Raw genomic sequence first — 18,209 nt, 5'->3', positions numbered from 1 at the left:
TCTTTTGCTTATTGAGGAAGTAGTGACAAATTATTATCCAGCTAAATGAAGTGAATATAATTATCTAAGTCAGTTATAATCACCAATAGTGAACTAAAGATTATATTCATATATCATATGAAAAGTCTGGATTAGCAGTCATTTGATCAGCTATTTGGTGTTACCTCTCCAATTGCCAACAACTGATCTTTATAATTCTCCATAATGGGCAAAGCTACATCCAAATCCTAGGAGAAAAAAAAGTAAATTTGTTTAAATAGAAGTGTAAGGGAACTGATACTTTAGAAAACACCTTTTATATACCAGGCACTATATTATACTGGGTCTTTTACATACATTCCATACCTTTAACCAGTTGAAGAAGTAGTGACAGTCATCCTTCTAAATTTATTTATTTATTTTTATTTTTTTTTAAAGACTTTATTTATTCTTCAACAGAGAGAGAGACAGCGAGAGAGGGAACAAGCAGGGGGAGTGGGAGAGGGAGAAGCAGGCTTCCCGCTGAGCAGGAAGCCAGATGTGGGACTCCATCCCAGGACCCTGGGATCATGACCTGAGCCGAAGGCAGACGCTTAACGACTGAGCCACCCAGACGCCCGACAGTCATCCTTCTATAATGGTGAGTACTACTATTTGGAAATTTGAGTAGAAACATCCCACACCCAGTCAGGTTACAAGAACATGACTTTCAATGAAAAGTCTCACTTAAACACTTCCTAATATTTAGGAGGAATTTCCTGACATTTAGGACTGATTTGGATTTCCTCCTGGAATAGGTGACCAAGAGCCATCTTTGGCAGTCACCTTTGTAACTGAGTTTTTGGGGAGTGCTGTTCTCTGTCCTCCTCTTAGGATGTTAATGGTTTTTGAGTTTTTTAATAGCAACAATCCCATACATCCTCTGCACTGTTTCCACCAATTTCTTTTGTCTTTATAATCCTGCTTAGCCTATTTTTGTCCTAAAGGTTCAACAGCATAAACACTAATTATCACACATATGCTTGTTTGTCAATTATTGAAGTAACTAAGTACTGTTAGTTTCCATGGTATTACTATTTCCATTTAAAGAGAATTTACTCTGTGAGGGTTCCCTTGTAAGATAAGGGAAAGACAAATATATGGAAAATTTGCTCCTAGATATCTTTTAAACTACTTTGAGGATTTTAGTCTCAGGATATGTAAATTGCAAAGAACTTCTACTGAGGATAATTAGAACAAAGGAGAATTAAGAAAAGAGAGGTGGAACAGATGGTAGAGGAGCAGGAGGAGATTTTACAATTATGCCTCTGGAGACAGATAACATGAGGGACAGAGTAGATCATGGCCTCAGAAATATATTCTAGTAGACTCGATAAAGAGGAATTAACAGTGTCATGGGGAGCTAAGAGTATAAAACCCTACAGATCAGAGACAGTGTCTGACAATAGTTGAGGAGGTTAAACATCGTCAGCCAAAGCTTTTTCCATATCAAACATCCAAACTGCTCTGTCTCTGAAGTTCAGAGGGGCTGGAGAAGGTAGAGATTACCCAGGAAATGGTTGACACTTGGAAAGTCTTACAAAGGAAGTGTACATTTGGATGAAGACCAGATAGAGGGAAAAATGAGCTTCTTGGAATATCTATTATCCATGTAAAAAGCAAAACAAATTTACAATGAGACTGTTTCAACTTCTCATGAAATAATCTGGAAGTTTCTGGCAAGTCAAGCATAGTAAGTAGAAATTAATATAATTCATATTACTAATTTTATATGTGTGTATTTGTGTGTATGGTCCCTATCGTTTTATTTCAACAGATGTAAACAGTTTTTTTTTTTTTAAAGATTTTATTTATTTATTTATTTGAGAGAGAGAATGAGAGAGAGAGAGAGAGCATGAGAGGGGGGAGGGTCAGAGGGAGAAGCAGACTTCCCGTTGAGCAGGGAGCCCGATGCGGGACTCGATCCCGGGACTCCAGGATCATGACCTGAGCCGAAGGCAGTCGCTTAACCAACTGAGCCACCCAGGCGCCCCCCATGTAAACAGTTTTATAAAGACATTCCATAGGTCTATTTCTGACTTCATTTCTATTCCCACCTCTTGAATGATGTCTCAAGTTCTTTAATAGCCAATGGTTCTATTAAGGGTGTTTTTTTTTTTTTTTTTAAGATTTTATTTATTTATTTGAGAGAGAGAGAGAATGAGAGACAGAGAACACGAGAGGGGAGAGGGAAGAGGGCAGAGGGGGAAGCAGACCCCCCGCTGAGCAGGGAGCCCGATGCGGGACTCGATCCCGGGACTCCAGGATCATGACCTGAGCCGAAGGCAGTCGCTTAACCAACTGAGCCACCCAGGCGCCCCTATTATGGGGTTTTTAAAGATCCTATACCTCTACACCTATGACCGGGACTACTACCATTGTATAATTATTCATGGTTTACAAATGAGGAAATTGAGACTTAGCAAAGTGAAGTGCCACAGATCAAAGAAGCCAATAGGCCAGGTCTCTGACTTCAAAGCCTGTGCTGTTCCCATTATGCTGCTGAAAGACGAGAGAAGAAAGAAAGGAGGAGGAGAAAGGGGGACGGAGGGCAAAAGGGAAGGAGAGCAGATTGATTCTGAATGATTTTAAATAATTACAATAGTTTTTTTATTAAACAAAATGTTTAGTCTTTACAATCTTGAAAACAGGGTCAGGTGTGTAACACAAATATGTGAAGCAGGCCAAGCAGGGAGGGGAGCCAACTGCAGAGCACATGCCCTGCCTGCAGGGGGCAGTAGATCACACACAGTGAATTGTGGTTCCCTGAAATATCTCTGGGTCCCAAGCCCTGCCTGGTAGTAATATTTATTGAATGGATAAGTTCAGGAATATGCTGAAAGATTTGTGTGAGCTAGGCAATTTTAATTTTATTTATTAGAGCGAGGAAGGGCAAAGGGAGAGACAGAATCCCAAGCAGGCACCACACCCAGGGTGGAGCCCAACGTGGGGTTTGATCTCATGATCCTGGGATAGAAACCTGAAGTGAAATCAAGAGTCCCAGTGTTCAACTGACTGAGCCCCGAGGCGCCCCAGGAACTTTAATTTTATGAACCAAGTGAATTTACTAAACACTTACTACATACCAAGTATCAGGGGTTTATATTAGGGGTTTATAATCTAATCGTTATGAGAAAACTAAACTAGGCTATGGACTATAAGCACACTAAGAATAAAAGAGGAATAATTGCTTATCTCTGGTGTTTTCCAGAGGGCTATCCTGAGATTTTATGAGTTCATATCTGCTTTGAGAATCTGGAATTACCTATCTAATGTTGCTATTCTCATTAGTTTTGTAAGTTAAACAGTTCTATCAGTTCTACATTTATGCCAAAATACGTCAAATCCAGCCACTTCCCTCTCGCCTCTGCTGCTGGCACTCTGGTCCAGTCTGCCATCCTCTCTCCCAGGGACTACTGCAGTGGTCTTCTCACTCTTCCTGTCTTGTTTTTTTGCACTCTTCAAAATTTGTTCTTCACACCATACCCAAGGGGATCTCTTCAAAACATAAATCCCATCTTGTCCCTCCTCACTTCGAATCCCCCCACTGATGCAAACTGAACTCCAGCAAGGCCCTGGACGCGGTGCTCCCTGCCCAGTCCCTCTGACCCCGCCACCGTTACTTCCCCTTCCCTCGGCCACAGCAGCTCTCTTTCTGTTTCTTGACCACGTCAAGCTCATTCCTACCTTAGGACCTTTGTGCTGGGTTGTTTCGTTTGCCTACAACACTCTGAGCCCTCTCTCTGCAGGGCCAACTCCTTGGCAGCATTCAGGCTGCAGTTCTCATATCACCATCTCAGAGAGGCCTTCCTTGACTACAATCCAAAAATCAGCATCCACAATCCCTATCACATAATCTTGTTTGATTGTCTTAAAGCACTGAGTGCTATCTACAGTTTTCCTGTCCATGTATCTAATTGTTGATTGTCTGTCTGCCCCCGACTAGAATCTAGCTTCCATGAGAGGGATTTCACTCTACAGTGCTTACAGCAGTGCTTGGAATGCAGTAGGTGCTCAGTAAACACTTGCTGACTGACTAACTAAATGAATGCCTAGTCATATAAATCTCTATATAAATGAAATAAATGCTGTCCTGCTATGATCCCCAACATTTTGGGAACTGTATCTCTCTGGCAATTTAACTAATTTTATCATCCCAGGAGAACAACTCAGGAGAACTACAGGACAAGTATTTATTTTTACTTGAAGTGAATTAAAAACAATTTTGTTTCAAAATAAACAGAACTATCTGGGGTATCCTAATGTAGGAATACATATTCATTACTATAAAAAATGAAAGACCTTGTATCTTAATTTATTCATAGGTAACAGAAAGTCTTTCCTTCTTAAAAATGGGGGGTGCTATCACTCACATTTATGTAATAAAGCACTTAAGAAACTGGACCTCCCGATGACAAGTCAGGAGATGAGTCTGAAATATGAGACATATTGGCTATTGTCAGTCAATGAGATCTTGTGGGTAGGATTTGTTTTAGAGCCGGTCGGTATAAAAGCACTACAGTTTCATAAGTCAAGAGCATTCCATTAGAGACAGTTTAACGTTCAAGATGATACTGTGTTCCCTTACGGTACTATATCTATGAATTTGTATCTTTCTTTTTCTGGATATTTTATCACTTTTTGGCCAAACAATATGACAACATGGTAAAAAATGTGAAAACTACCCGATCATCACAGCTAATGTCATTTCTGTGTTTTTCCCTCTAGTCTTTTCCTTACAGAATATATTTTCACATGAATGTCACAACTAGGGAATAAGCCATTTGGCATCCTGCTTTTCTCCCTATATTATATTGTAAACATTTTTCCTCATTGCTACATAAAATAAACCTTATCGTTCTCAGCTTCCATGTATGCATTCCATACATACATACGTATATTTAACACTCTACAAGTTAATTTTTCCTTAATTTCTGAGCCTCTAGGTTGTTTCTGTTTTTTTTCTCTACTACAAATAATGCTGCAACAAACACCTTTGTGAAAGGTAGCATTTCCTTCTTCTGGATTATTGCCTTAGAATATAAATCAGAAAGAGGAGCATTACTGAAACAAAGGTATCATTTTTTATGGTTCTTGTTTTATATGACTTTTACCTTTAATGTGACACTTCTTTGATCTCCTGGTGAAACTCCTTGAACAGGGTGAACACCCAAGCACGGCAGGACAAACCCCTTATACCTAAAAATGTAGAACAAATTAAGAAAGCAGGAATATTAAACTAGTAGACAATGTTACGCTAAAGAACAAGTATGAAAGAATTTTTTAGGGCTATGTTGATGGATTTTCTTCTTCTCATTCTCTTTAAAATTGGATGACCTTTGATAGTACAAATATGACATAACTGCATCCTTATTAGCAACTCTTTAAATTCTTATTTTTTTTTTAAGATTTTATTTGTTTGAGGGAGAGAGCACAAGCAGGGGGGAGGGGCAGAGGGAGAGAGGGAGAAGTAGACTCTCCATCTAGCAGGGAGCCCAACACAGGGCTCGATTCCAGGACCCTGAAATCATGACCTGAGCCGAAGGCAGACGCTCAACCCACTGAGCCACCCAAGCGCCCCAGCAACTCTTTAAATTCTTTTTTTTTTTTTGAAGATTTTTATTTATTTATTTGACAGAGAGAGACATAGTGAGAGCAGGAACACAAGCAGGGGGAGTGGGAGAGGGAGGAGCAGGCCTCCCGCGGAGCAGGGAGCCCGATGTGGGACTCGATCCCAGGACCCTGGGATCATGACCTGAGCTGAAGGCAGACGCTTAACGACTGAGCCACCCAAGCGTCCAGCAACTCTTTAAATTCTTAATGAAAAGTAGCACCTTTCTGAAAGCTGCATTATCTTTTCAAATTCTCCTGAATGTTCAGCAACCACCACAAGAGCCATAACATTGGCCTGAAACAAAAATGAATAGAATAGTTAGAATCTCAAACAATACACATCTAACATAACTGAAGAGAAATTTATAATCTTCTGTACTTTCAGTTATTCTTGCTCACTCATACTCCATCAATATAATCATGATGGCAATCACTGAGTACTTACTATGTTTCAGGCACTATGTTCAGTGAATATAAATATTACCTCATTTAATCTACACAGCCCTATGAGGTAGGCATTGCTGTAATCCATCATATTGATCAGCAGTTCTGGATGGAGTCAAATAACTTGCTCAAGATCATTATGCCTGTGTAACTCCAGAGCCCATGCTCCTTATTAACCTGCCATATTGAATGATAGCTGTGTATGTAAAAATGTATTGGCAACCGTTTCTGACTATCACTTTAAGGGAAAGTTACAAAGAGGTAGTTACAATGAATTTCATACAAACTTCCAAAAATTAGTATTTTTTTTCCTGAAACAAATCAAAATGTCTCAGAAAACTTTTATAATTTCTTCAAGATCTCTGGAATAATGTTAATTTTAGAACTGGGAGACAGACCGATCTGTTCCATATAACTGGTAAGCATGGTAGCTGTGGGAACATGTTTTGGATTCAGACTATCTTGTCTGTATCACTTTACTAGCAGTGTATCTTTGGATAAATTAATCTGTAGGTCTGAGTTTCCTCCTCTATCAAATGGGTAATGTTTGGCTCTAAAATAGCAGCTTCTTCATAAGGATGTTGTGAAACATTAAATGAGATATGTACAGAAAGGACTAAGCTCCGTGCCTGGCATATAGTAAACAGTAAATTAATGCTACTTATTAACAAAGCAACATAGGCATAGTAAATCTAAATTTCAAGCTGTTCTAGATTGAAATTAATAGGAAAACAAAGGGCAATTATAGATATTGACTTACCTTCTTGGCTTTCTCCAACACATCATCCAGATCCTAAAATAAGCATAAGTCATCACAATTATTTTAGATGAATAACTAACTGCTCTTTGGCTGTGTATATCAGTGTAGTTGAGACAACAATGGCAAGGAACAGTGTGATAGAATGTGAAGAGCTACACTCCCCCACCTTCTGTTTACTCTTCCTTTCTCTCAGTAAAATCTGGCTTCTGTTCCTACTCCACTAAAACAGAAACTGTTATTGTCAAATATAATGGACACTTCTCTGTCCTCCCCTTACTCTACCCCTCAGCAGCATTAAGAACTCCTCACTTGTCCATTTCTTCCTTCCTGAAATATTTCCCACTCTTGGCTTCTGCAATACCGCTCTCCTGCAAACACCACCCTCCACTAGCTGCTACTTTCAGTCTCCTTAGCTGGCTCTCTCTATTGGATTTCAGGACCCTATGCTCCTCTCTCTGTACACACCTCAGGTGATGGCATCCATAGGTTTTGATATCATCATTATGCTAACGAGTCCCCAGTTTTGAGCTCCAGCCTAGAATTCTCTCCTGAGCCCAAGACTGACATTTAAAATCGACTATATGACATTTCCACTTGGATGGATATTAGGCTTCAACATGTGCCAAACATGGCTCTCCTCTACAAACCTATTCCTTCTATCTGCCCTCCCCAACCTCCGTCTTCCCTCCTCTCAGTAAACAGCACCACCATCCTCCCTACAGCATCCTCATGTCCTCTCTTTCTCTCCCTCTCCACATCCAATTCCTCAGCATGTACCATAGATTCTGGCTCTAAAACACACACTGAATCCACCTACTTTTCTCAAACTCCCCTGCAATCATCATCATCTGCTGTCTACATACAGCAAAAGCCTTCAAACTGGTTTTCTAACTTCCACACTTGTTCTCCATCAGCAAAATGGTTTTTAAAATGGAAATCAGATCTTGTCACTCTCCCTTAAAAAACAAAAAACCCAAACACCTTTACTGGATCTACCTTGTCCTTACTGACCTACGTCACCTATCCCCTGCAACCCTCTAGTCTTATTCCAGGGGCTCTCTCTAGCTCATCACCCTCCACCTAGCCTTTTTGTAGCTTGAATGCGTCAAATTCTATCCTGTCTGGAGCCTGCGATCTGCTTGCTTTCTACACCGCGTACACCCACCTCCTTGCTCGGCTGGCTCTTTGCCTTTCCAGTTCCAAACGAAGTGTCACCTCTTGAGAGGTTTTCCCCCTTAAGAGACTCTGCTCTTCCTTCTCATTTATCAGCTTCTGGTTTCCAATGTAGCTGGTAAAACACTTGGTAACTCGGATTTTGTGTGTGTTCTGTTCTTTCTGTTTGCTTCTCTCCCCCATTAGAACAGGAGCACACGGCGCGCCGGTAAGTACCGAGAGCACACTTCTCCTGGGCAAAGTGGATGCTCGGCCAGGCCAGGAGCTGCGAGGCCGAGGCCGGTGGGGTAAACAGCCGGGCCAAGGGAAGGTAGGGCAGAAGCCCTCTCGTAAGCGGGAAGGGCAAATAAAAGCCACGCAGGAATAGAGAGCTTAACGCTATTCAGGGTCAGAAAGAAAAATCAGAATGACTGAAGTTAAATAGAGAGCCAGGGGCAAGTCACTCAGGGCCACGAACAGGAGCCTGGGAGGATCTGAGGCTTGGTCCTAAGGGAGGAGAGCAAAAATAACCTGAAGGGAAAGGACGGGAGGGCCTCCCCGCTCCCAGGGCCGGGCCTCGCCCATACGTACGCTGTCAAAGTCCGGGGCCGAGAGGTGGCAGTGACAGTCCACCAACCCTAGGCCCACCGCCCCCATCGCCACAGCCGCCGCCGCCCTCCACTCTCCCGCCGAGCCTCAGGCGGAACGCTGCCGCTGCACCGGTTCAGTTTCCGGCCGGACGCGGGCCTCTTCCCCCAGTGGGAGCCCGCCCTTCCGCTCCCAGCGTTCCCGCCCGCAGTTCAAACTGGAAAAATGGCAGCGGCTCCTGTGTTGGTGGTCCCTTCCCCTCCGCGGGACGTGGAGAGAGTGGCCGGCGCGGACGACGGGGCCTCGGTCGCCGGCACCTCCCGAGAGGACTTCCGGGTGCGCTGCACCTCGAAGCGGGCCGTGACGGAAATGCTAGAACTGTGCGGCCGCTTTGTGGAAAAGCTCGGGGACGCGCTGCCAGAGGAGATTCGGGAGCCTGCGCTGCGGGATGTGCAGTGGGTACGGGCCCGGTAGCTATCTCTTATCACCCCCTTACCCTGTACCCCTCTCAAGGCTCAGAAAGAGCCTACGACAGGCTTCGCAAAGTTAACGGTGCTGCCCGCTCCGGTAGAAGAAGCCCGAGAAACGCGAGGGGTCGAAATAGATGCTAGTGTCAGCTGGGTATTAATCGCTTAGACCAGCGCCTTCCAGTAGAAAAATACAAGGCGAGCTATGTATGTAACTTGAAATTAAAGGAAGAAAAAAATAGGTGAAATTAATTTTAATGTTATGTTTTATTTAGCCCGCTCTATCCACGATACCGTTTTAACTTATTTTTTTTTTTTTAAGATTTTATTTATTTATTTGAGAGAGAGAATGAGAGAGAGCATGAGAAGGAGGAAGGTCAGAGGGAGAAGCAGACTCCCTGCCGAGCAGGGAGCCCGATGCGGGACTCGATCCAGGGACTCCAGGATCATGACCTGAGCTGAAGGCAGTCGCTTAACCAACTGAGCCACCCAGGCGCCCCCCGTTTTAACTTATAATAGTAAAAAGGAAACGAACAAGATCTTTTCTATTCTTTTGTTCCTACTAAGCTTTTCAAATCTGGTGGCGTAAATTTAGAGCTCATCTCCTTTAGGGCTATAGCCACATTTTAAGGCCTCAGTAACCACAGAGTAGCCAGTGGCTCCCCTATTGGACAGTGCAGACTGACTCTAGGAGGAATTCTCTAGGAAGGGGTAATCCTGGAAGTCAGCCAGTCACCGCACTGGCCTTTGGTCTTTTCCTTTTACCTGTTTAGAACTTCATGTAAAGTCGTGAAAACATTTTCCCTCCAACTCTAAAGTAGATAAGGAAGCTGTCTTGATTAATAACTTCGCTGGCCCTCATAACATTTCCCCTTCCTTTCTCACATATTTTGCAAAGCCCTGAAGAAGCTAGTTTTTTGAGGAAAGACACAGCATTGAGGGATTGGTACCTGCCTTAAGGAAGCATACAATCTATCTCTAGAAAATAAGTTTAAAAGTTCATAATGCAGCACACTTGTGAGTTCGAATGACCACAGTGCAAACAATAAAAATAAACGTCAAATGGAAGAATAAAGAAACAGCACCTGGGTAGCGAGTCTGTGTTCCAGTTTTGTATACAGTAACGCTGTTACTACCTTCTTGCAAGGAAGGGAAGAATAGAGACATACCTCAGGACATTTTTAGTAGTTTTTGGGAGAAGACTGTTTTGTTGCATAATGATTTTAGAATTTGCCCCTTTCTAAGAAGTGCTAACATATTTAGAACATTTACTTTACAGAAAAAGAGGAGCTTGGCTTAACCTATTAAACCTTATTTAATGGATGATAAAGTGAATTAGAAGATAAAAGTTTGAAGACTTAAACTACCAAGGAATTCACTTGTGTTTTATATTAAAAGCAGATAAAAGGCAGAGGCTTTAATTATGTTGACATATCTCTTTATCTAAAACCATGTAATATTGTAATGGGTATTCTAAAAAAAATCCCATTGATATGATTGTGCAATGAATATTACAGTTTGTATTCTGAGATAATCCTTGAATGCCCATATATAAAGTAAGGATTTTATTTTATAAAATCTTTAAAATGTAGAGTGTGTACGTTAACTCATAATTATCAGTCATTTGATTTATGCTTATTTTTACTTCTACAAAGTGTGTAAAATACATTCTCATTGTAAAAAACAGCATAAAACAAAAGTCTGAATTCCTCTCCCCCATCCCTCTTCCTTCCTGGAAATAACTTACTATTTTGGAGGGCCCATGGAGGGTGTAATCCTATACATTTTTTAATGGCTTTACATCTCTCTGCTGTTTTAGATTTTTGTTTGTTTTTTACATTAATAGTGTTAGGATGATGTATTTAGCAATTTAGCTTTTTTTTTTCTCTACCAAATCTGTCTTCGACTATTATTTGTCAATGTTAGGTAGAGATATACTTTATTCTTTTTTAGTATTGCATGATATGGATATAGTATATTTAACCATGTTCCGAATTTGAATTTAGATTTTATTTTCCCCTCAGTATTTTATAATTTCAAATAGTGTTTTAACAAACATTACTAGTACATCCTTTTTATGTTTTTATGAGAACAGTTTTTTAGGATACATTGCTAGAAGTGAAATTGTTAGGTAATAGGGAATGTGCATTTAAAATTTTAATGGCACTATCAAATTCCTTTAGTCCCTTATTTTTTAATGTAGTATAAACATTTTTAACCTTACAAAAAACAGACTAGTACAGTGGACACCTGTATATCCATCACCAAAATTTTTTTTTTTTTTAAGATTTTATTTATTTATTTGACAGACACAGCGAGAGAGGGAACACAAGCAGGGTGAGGGGCAGAGGGAGAAGCAGGCTTCCCGCCGAGCAGGGAGCCCTATGCGGGGCTCGATCCCAGGACCCTGGGATCATGACCTGAGCTGAAGGCAGTCGCTTAACCGACTGAGCCACCCAGGTGCCCCTACACTTCCTATTTTAAAGCAAACTTCAGAGCTCATGTCATTTGATTTCTGTGTACTTCAGTGTACATCTCTAAAAAAAATAGTCCTTTATGAAGTAGAAATTAATTTTACTTTGTTTTAAGCATTTTTTCCTTGTTAACACTGATGCTTGTTCAGCAGCATATGTAGTACTTGTACCCTTGAGACTCAGCTGAGCTCAACTTTGTTAGCTTGTATTTTTTCTTCATTTAAGGAGTATATAAATTTTTGCATCAAATTTTCTCAGATGTAGTGTAATGGTTATTATCAGAGCTAAAATGTAGGTAGAATCAATGATTGAAATGGAATCTTCATTGAAAAGAATATACTAATAAGCTAGTCTATTTTTCTTGATATTCTGTATTACAAATCTGAAATTCTTATTTTGCCAAAATGTTTTAGTTCAATATTTAAGTTATTTTTAGTGACTTGAGTATTGTGAATTTATTTCAGACTTTTGAATCAGCTGTGCAAGAGAATGTCAGCATTAATGGGCAAGCATGGCAGGAAGCTTCAGATAATTTTATGGGTATGTGATTTAACTTTCCTTCTGTCATTAATTTCTGAGTTGTTTTTGTAGCTAATTTTATCTCGAATGCTAATTTTTAATCCCCATTTTCAGTCTTTTTTTTTTTTTTAAGATTTATTTATTTATTTATTTGAGAGAGAGAGAGCAGAGTGAGAGCACCAGCGGAGTAGGGGGGCACAGAGGGAGAAGCAGGCTCCCCATTGAGCAGGGAGCCCCATGTAGGGCTCAATCCCAGGACTGAGCCACCCAGGCACCCCTCAGTGTCCCTTCTTTTAAAAAATTTCCTTCACTGGGGGGAAAAGGGAAACATCTAGAAGACTACTGAGGCAAACTACCCAGTAGGTACCTTGATATTTTTATATATGCTATCTGGCATTCTCAACAAGATTTTCACCTCATTAGTCTTTGAAAGTACCCTTGTCAGTAGTTTACTGGAAAATACTGTACAACTATCTCCAGATGAAGAAACAGGCCCAGAGAATTTCTGTGAGTAATACCTTATAAATCAAGTTGTATTTTTACAAATGATCCTTATAGTAGATAGCAAAGTACCCTTAGAAGTATGAAGTTAAATTATAAGAGTACCAACCATGTAAAGGATGAGGTAAATATATGGAGAAGGCTCTTTAGAGACAGAATACTTCCTTTTTTTTAAAGATTTAATTAATTTATTTGACAGAGAGAGCGAGCGTGAGAGAGCACAAGCAGGGGGAGCTGCAGAGGGAGAGGGAGAAGCAGACTCCCTGCTGAGCAGGGAGCCTGATGAGGGGCTCCATCCCATGACCCCGGGATCATGACCTGAGCTGAAGGCAGATGCTTAACCAACTGAGCCACCAAGGCGCCCCAGAATACTTTCTTCAAAGCAGACATGATTGTACCCTAACTAATGGTGTTGACATATCTAAAAAAAATCCAAGTTTTAATGGAAAGAAAATGGTCAGTGGTCAGTGTAAGAAGGAAAAAATTTAGTAGAAAAGGAAAGATTTGTGTGAGAAGAGAGTCAGAATTCTCCAGCAAAGTCTAGGAGAAGGGCTACCCTGACAAGAGGGTCAGAGTGTCTTGTCTTTCCCCATGGTGATATTACAGAGTCTGACCAGCATAACTTGGTATCACTGCTTGATATTACTTGCTATCCAGTTATACCCTTGAGCTGATTCCAAGCTCATTCTATCCACCCTCTGTGGTTATAATTTTTCTTCTCAACATTAAGATAATACTTTGCCCAGAAAACTTCACTGTCTAATCCTTGGGATTATTATAGTTATCTCTTCAAAGTCACCAAAATTTACTTTCTGGTTTATATATTGAGATGGTAAAAGCAATAACATTAGATTTCCCAAATTTTATCAGAATGATTGCCAGTTAGTAGGGAAGAGGGAGTGTATCACAATCACCTAAAGTATTTTTAAACTATACAGGCTTTCCTGTGTATTTGACTCTTGTTCTCTGAAGTCACTTTGGAGTTGCTTTATTGTTGCTCCAGGCTGCCTTTAGCAATATGATTCATCAATTTATAGATTAAGATATATATTTTCTGATAGGTTGGCAGCCTGGGTAGAGTGTGGTTATTCTTTGTCCCTTTTCCTTCCTATAATCATGAGGGGAAATAGTTGAGAATACTACAATTTTACCTTCTTTCATGGGCCCTTGATAATGCCAAGCACCATACCAAATTCTAGGATGTAGATGAAAACACATGGTCTTACTATTTAGGAACTCATTGTTAATGGAAGGAAATGGACAAGGAATTACTATACTGTTTAGGAAGGGGGATAAGACCCAACAGAGTAGATTGTTGTTAAATTAAATGCATTTAATGAATGACAGCATGCTAGATAAAAAGGAGGAAGGATATTTGAAGCAGAGAGAACAGCATGTACAAAGGCACAATGGAGTGATATGTTTGGAATATGTCAAAAATGAATTGGGAAAACTAAAATGGTAGGTGTGGCCAGAGAGATAAGTTGGGGCCAAATCACAAAGAACCTTGAGGGTTTGCTAAGGAATTTGTACTTTATCCTGTAGGCAATGGGGAACCAGTAGAGATTTTTAAAATAGAATTTACATGAAAAGCTTTGTGTTTTAGAACACTAACTGCTGGCTGTGTAGGGGTGGATTAGAGAGGGGTGAAATTCAAGGCAGGCTGATCTTAGGGAAGTTATTGAAATAGTACAGTAAAAGATGGTGAAGACTTGCCCTAAGATGGTAGGAAAGGAGAGATAAAGGTTCAGCAGATAGGATTAAAAGCATTTGTATCTGATCTAATACATAGAAGCAATAAGTAAGCTTCGCAAGGGCAGAGGTTTTTGTCTGTTTTGTTCACTGGGATCATTGTAAAAATGAGTGAACAAGTAAAAGGAAAAAAAGTGAATGAATATACAAGTGAAAACAACTTTCTCCCTTCCTCTGTAACTACCCTGAAAGGACTTGACTTCAGGCTTGACCAGGTACATTTAAGAATTAAGGTGTAAGTTCCTTGAGAGCATGGGCTATATTTGTTTTTCAACACTTAGCTTGGCATATAGTAGGGACACAGTAAATACTTGTTAAATTGGTGACAAAATCTTCCCTGCTAAAATTGTTTATATATTTCAGTTTTGTAGTTTTATCATTAGGTGGCGCTAAAAAACCATTTTCCTGCTCCATAGAAGATTTAGCTGGGAGACTTTTTTTTTTTTAACTGTGAAATAGTACATTATTTCAGGCTAATGATTGAACTTTTTATATGGATAAATTAAAATTTAGGAAGGGCTGCTCATCTAAATGAGTGTTCAAAGTAAGCAGTGACTGTTTTTCTCATAATACTCTCAAAAGAATTTAGTTGGACTTAATATTTGTTACATGAATGAGAGATACCTGATGTACTTCATTAATCTTTACCCAATATGTATGTGTGTGCATATATATATATATATATATATATGCTGATATATGTCGGCAGTGTTTGAAAGTTTCCAATAATAAATATCACTGTTTCGGACTTCTTAATGAAGATTCTACTTAATAAAATAGATACATTTCTAGCATAGACTATGACATAGCAGAACAGGTGTGATGAGACCAGCTAAGCCAATGACCTAGCTCTTTAGTATTTTTTTTTTAAAGATTTATTTATTTGAGAGAGAGTGAAGGTTCGTGTGTGCACGTGAGCAATGATGGGGCAGAGGGAGAAGGTGAGAATCCTCAATTAGATTCCCCCCCTGAGCACGGAGCCACTCTGGGCTGGATCCCAAGACCCTGAAATCATGACCTGAGCCGAAATTGAGAGTCAGACCCTTAATCAACTAAGCCACCTAGGCACCCCATTCTTTAGTGTTTTTAACTACTTATTTTTTTTTTTAAAGATTTTATTTATTTATTCATAAGAGACAGAGAGAGAGAGGCAGAGGGAGAAGCAGGCTCCCCACTGAGCAGAAAGCCCGATGTGGGACTCGATCCCAGGACCCTGGGATCATGACCTGAGCCGAAGGCAGACGCCCAACCATCTGAGCCACCCAGGCACCCACTACTTATTTTTAAAGATGATTTTCAAAATAAGGTTGATGTACCACCTGCATTCATTTCATCTTCGGTGCTTAATTTTGGGGCCCCATTCCAGAAGTTTCTGTTGAATCAAAATTTCTGCGCTTCTGACAAGTTCCCCATGTAATTTTTCTGCTGGAGTTTGAGATTCACTATTTTAAAACAGGAAAGCAACAGATAAATAGTTTTAGTTAAATCAAATAAATTATAAAGTCACCGTGTCTCTTACTTTTTCCTACTGTTCCAGTTGTGTCTACTTCAGATTTAGCTATTCCACTCTGCTACTGTCACAGCTTTGGTGCAGCACATAATGAAGTCAAAACATGTTGGAAACTCTGACAGTAAATGCCCTTTACAGTCTAGTTCTTTTATATTTTATCATCCTTTCCTTACACTTTATCCTGCAGCCATTTAGAACTTTTAGTTTTAGAACAAAGTTTCCCCAAACCTCTATGATCTTGCAAATACAGTTTCCTCTGCCTAAAATGCTTCTCCCTGTTAGTTTTTGTCCCACCTTTTTTTAATCCAATGGATTTACATTTATATTTCAAGGCTTATTAGCTCAAATGTTGCTTTCTGTTCAAAGTCTTAAATTCCCTAGGCAGAGTTAGGGTTCCGTCGTTCTCTGTCCGAATAGCATTTTGTTCATACCTCAATTGCATTTATCAGTTGTTTCGCAGTTATGTTTCTTCCAGGGAACTGTGGACTCCTGGAGAGCAGGGATCATGTTATATTCATCTTTGTATTTTTCTAATTTCGGCCTGGCTTCCCATAGGTGCTCAGTAATTGATTTTTCAATGAGTAAATAAATGAATTAATCACCAAAATGGGGGCATCCATTAACTTGCCATATTTGTTTTTCTTAATTATTTTGTATTTTCTAAATTTAGCTTGTTATATTTTTATATAGAATATAAGCGATGTTTTAAGAAATTTTTTGATATTGTTTTTCTCTTGAAATAGATTCTGATATCAAAGTACTTGAAGATCAGTTTGATGAAATCATAGTAGATATAGCCACAAAACGTAAGCAGTATCCCAGAAAGATCCTGGAATGTGTCATCAAAACCATAAAAGCAAAACAAGAAATTCTGGTAAGATGATTTACTTTGAGATAATAAATTTTGTGTTATGTCTATTTTACTACAATTAAAAAATTAAAGTATGAGATGATATCTATGTGGACACAGATGACATTTTGTCTATTCTTCCTCAATTGCTACTGTTGATCTCTTGTAAGATTTTTTCCTGTTCTTTTTTTTTTTTTTTAAAGATTTTATTTATTTATATGACAGAGAGAGACAGCGAGAACAGGAACACAGCAGGGGGAGTGGGAGAGGGAGAAGCAGGTTTCCCGCTGAGCAGGGAGCCCGATGTGGGACTCGATCCCAGGACCCTGGGATCATGACCTGAGCCGAAGGCAGATGCTTAATGACTGAGCCACCCAGGCGCCCGATTTTTTCCTGTTCTAAGTTATACTAGATTTTGAACACAGGTGATTTTTTTTTTTTTTTTTAAGATTTTTATTTATTTATTTGACAGAGAGACACAGTGAGAGAGGGAACACGAGCAGGGGGAGTGAGAGAGGGAGAAGCAGGCTTCCCGCAGAGCAAGGAGCCCGATGCAGGGCTCGATCCCAGGACCCTGGGACCATGACCTGAGCCAAAGGCAGACGTTTAACGACTGAGCCACCCAGGTGCCCCAAACACAGCTGATTTTAAAATAGAATTTGAGGGGGCGCCTGGGTGGCTCAGTTGGTTAAGTGACTGCCTTCAGCTCAGGTCATGATCCTGGAGTCCCTGGATCGAGTCCCGCATCGGGCTCCCTGCTCGGCAGGGAGCCTGCTTCTCCCTCTGACCCTACCCCCTCTCATGTGCTCGCTCTCTCTCATTCTCTCTCTCTCAAATAAATAAAATCTTAAAAAAAAAAAAAAAAGAATTTGAGGAAGGAAGACTAACTTTACAATTCTGAGTCCAGGAAGGAAAAATAAATTTATCTTTTTTTTTTAAAAGATTTTAATTATTTGAGGGGGGGCAGAGGGAGAGAATCTTCAAGTAGACTCCCTGTTAAGCATGGAACCTGACTTGGGGCTCCATCTCACAACCTCTGAGATAATGATCTGAGCCAAAACCAAGAGTCGGTTGCTTAACTGAGCCACCCACGAGCCTCAATAAATTTATCTTTTAGGCCTTTTCTTTCTGTGTGTCATTTGTGTTTGGCACATTATTTGTATATGTTTATATATTTTGGAAGACCCCTTTAGCTTAAAATTGATGATGACAGCTGAATACCTGTTCATGACACCAAAATTTGCTTTATGAATTGTGTATAATTTGTTTTGCTCCAGAAGTCATGATGGGGTAGGAGTAGGTTTGCTGGGAATGGCACTGCCTCTGGAGCTGGAAACACATGTTGCTTTAAATTATGTTATACTGTTTGTCATTAATTTTTGAAATTAGCATACTTTCACATTTAAATCTTCCAGTTGCTTTTTGTCAGGAATTTTTTTTTTAAAGATTTTATTTATTTGACAGAGACAAAGTGAGAGAAGGAGCACAAGCAGGGGGAGAGGGAGAGGAAGAAGCAGGCTTCCCGCGGAGCAGGGAGCCCGATGCGGGGCTCAATCCCAGG

At 40.1% G+C, this 18,209-nt stretch overlaps 2 protein-coding genes across 21 annotated transcripts in view; one reads left to right on the top strand and one right to left on the bottom strand.

Annotated features, from left to right (window-relative positions):
- TATDN3 (TatD DNase domain containing 3) overlaps positions 1 to 8,783 on the bottom strand; it is a 47,546-nt gene extending 38,763 nt beyond the window's left edge. For 14 of the 16 annotated variants that reach the window (XR_010412280.1, XR_010412283.1, XR_010412284.1 and 11 more), the window contains exons 1-5: positions 8,579 to 8,783; positions 6,836 to 6,868; positions 5,853 to 5,926; positions 5,133 to 5,217; positions 165 to 227 (exon numbers count right to left, since the gene is read on the bottom strand). Coding sequence is in view for 9 of the 16 variants with exons in the window: in XM_064594156.1 (XP_064450226.1) it covers positions 165 to 227; positions 5,133 to 5,217; positions 5,853 to 5,926; positions 6,836 to 6,868; positions 8,579 to 8,644 (321 nt within the window). In the remaining 7 variants the exon portion in view is untranslated. The remainder of the gene's footprint in view (positions 1 to 164; positions 228 to 5,132; positions 5,218 to 5,852; positions 5,927 to 6,835; positions 6,869 to 8,578) is intronic. The other 2 variants (XR_010412282.1, XM_045877191.3) reach the window with 1 other exon arrangement.
- Positions 8,784 to 8,800: 17 nt separating this feature from the next.
- NSL1 (NSL1 component of MIS12 kinetochore complex) overlaps positions 8,801 to 18,209 on the top strand; it is a 44,741-nt gene continuing 35,332 nt past the window's right edge. For all 5 annotated transcript variants that reach the window (XM_054507975.2, XM_045877188.3, XM_064594162.1 and 2 more), the window contains exons 1-3: positions 8,801 to 9,034; positions 11,981 to 12,056; positions 16,542 to 16,672. In XM_054507975.2, coding sequence (XP_054363950.1) covers positions 8,801 to 9,034; positions 11,981 to 12,056; positions 16,542 to 16,672 — 441 coding nt within the window. The remainder of the gene's footprint in view (positions 9,035 to 11,980; positions 12,057 to 16,541; positions 16,673 to 18,209) is intronic.

This window comes from Mirounga angustirostris, unplaced genomic scaffold (genome assembly GCF_029215605.1).
Source record: "Mirounga angustirostris isolate CCGP_5_RB_7025 unplaced genomic scaffold, mMirAng1.0.hap1 SCAF_6, whole genome shotgun sequence".
In the NCBI taxonomy this organism is placed as follows: Eukaryota; Metazoa; Chordata; class Mammalia; order Carnivora; family Phocidae; genus Mirounga; species Mirounga angustirostris.
Note: the sequence above shows the minus strand (reverse complement) of the source record. Positions and strands in the feature narration are given on the sequence as shown.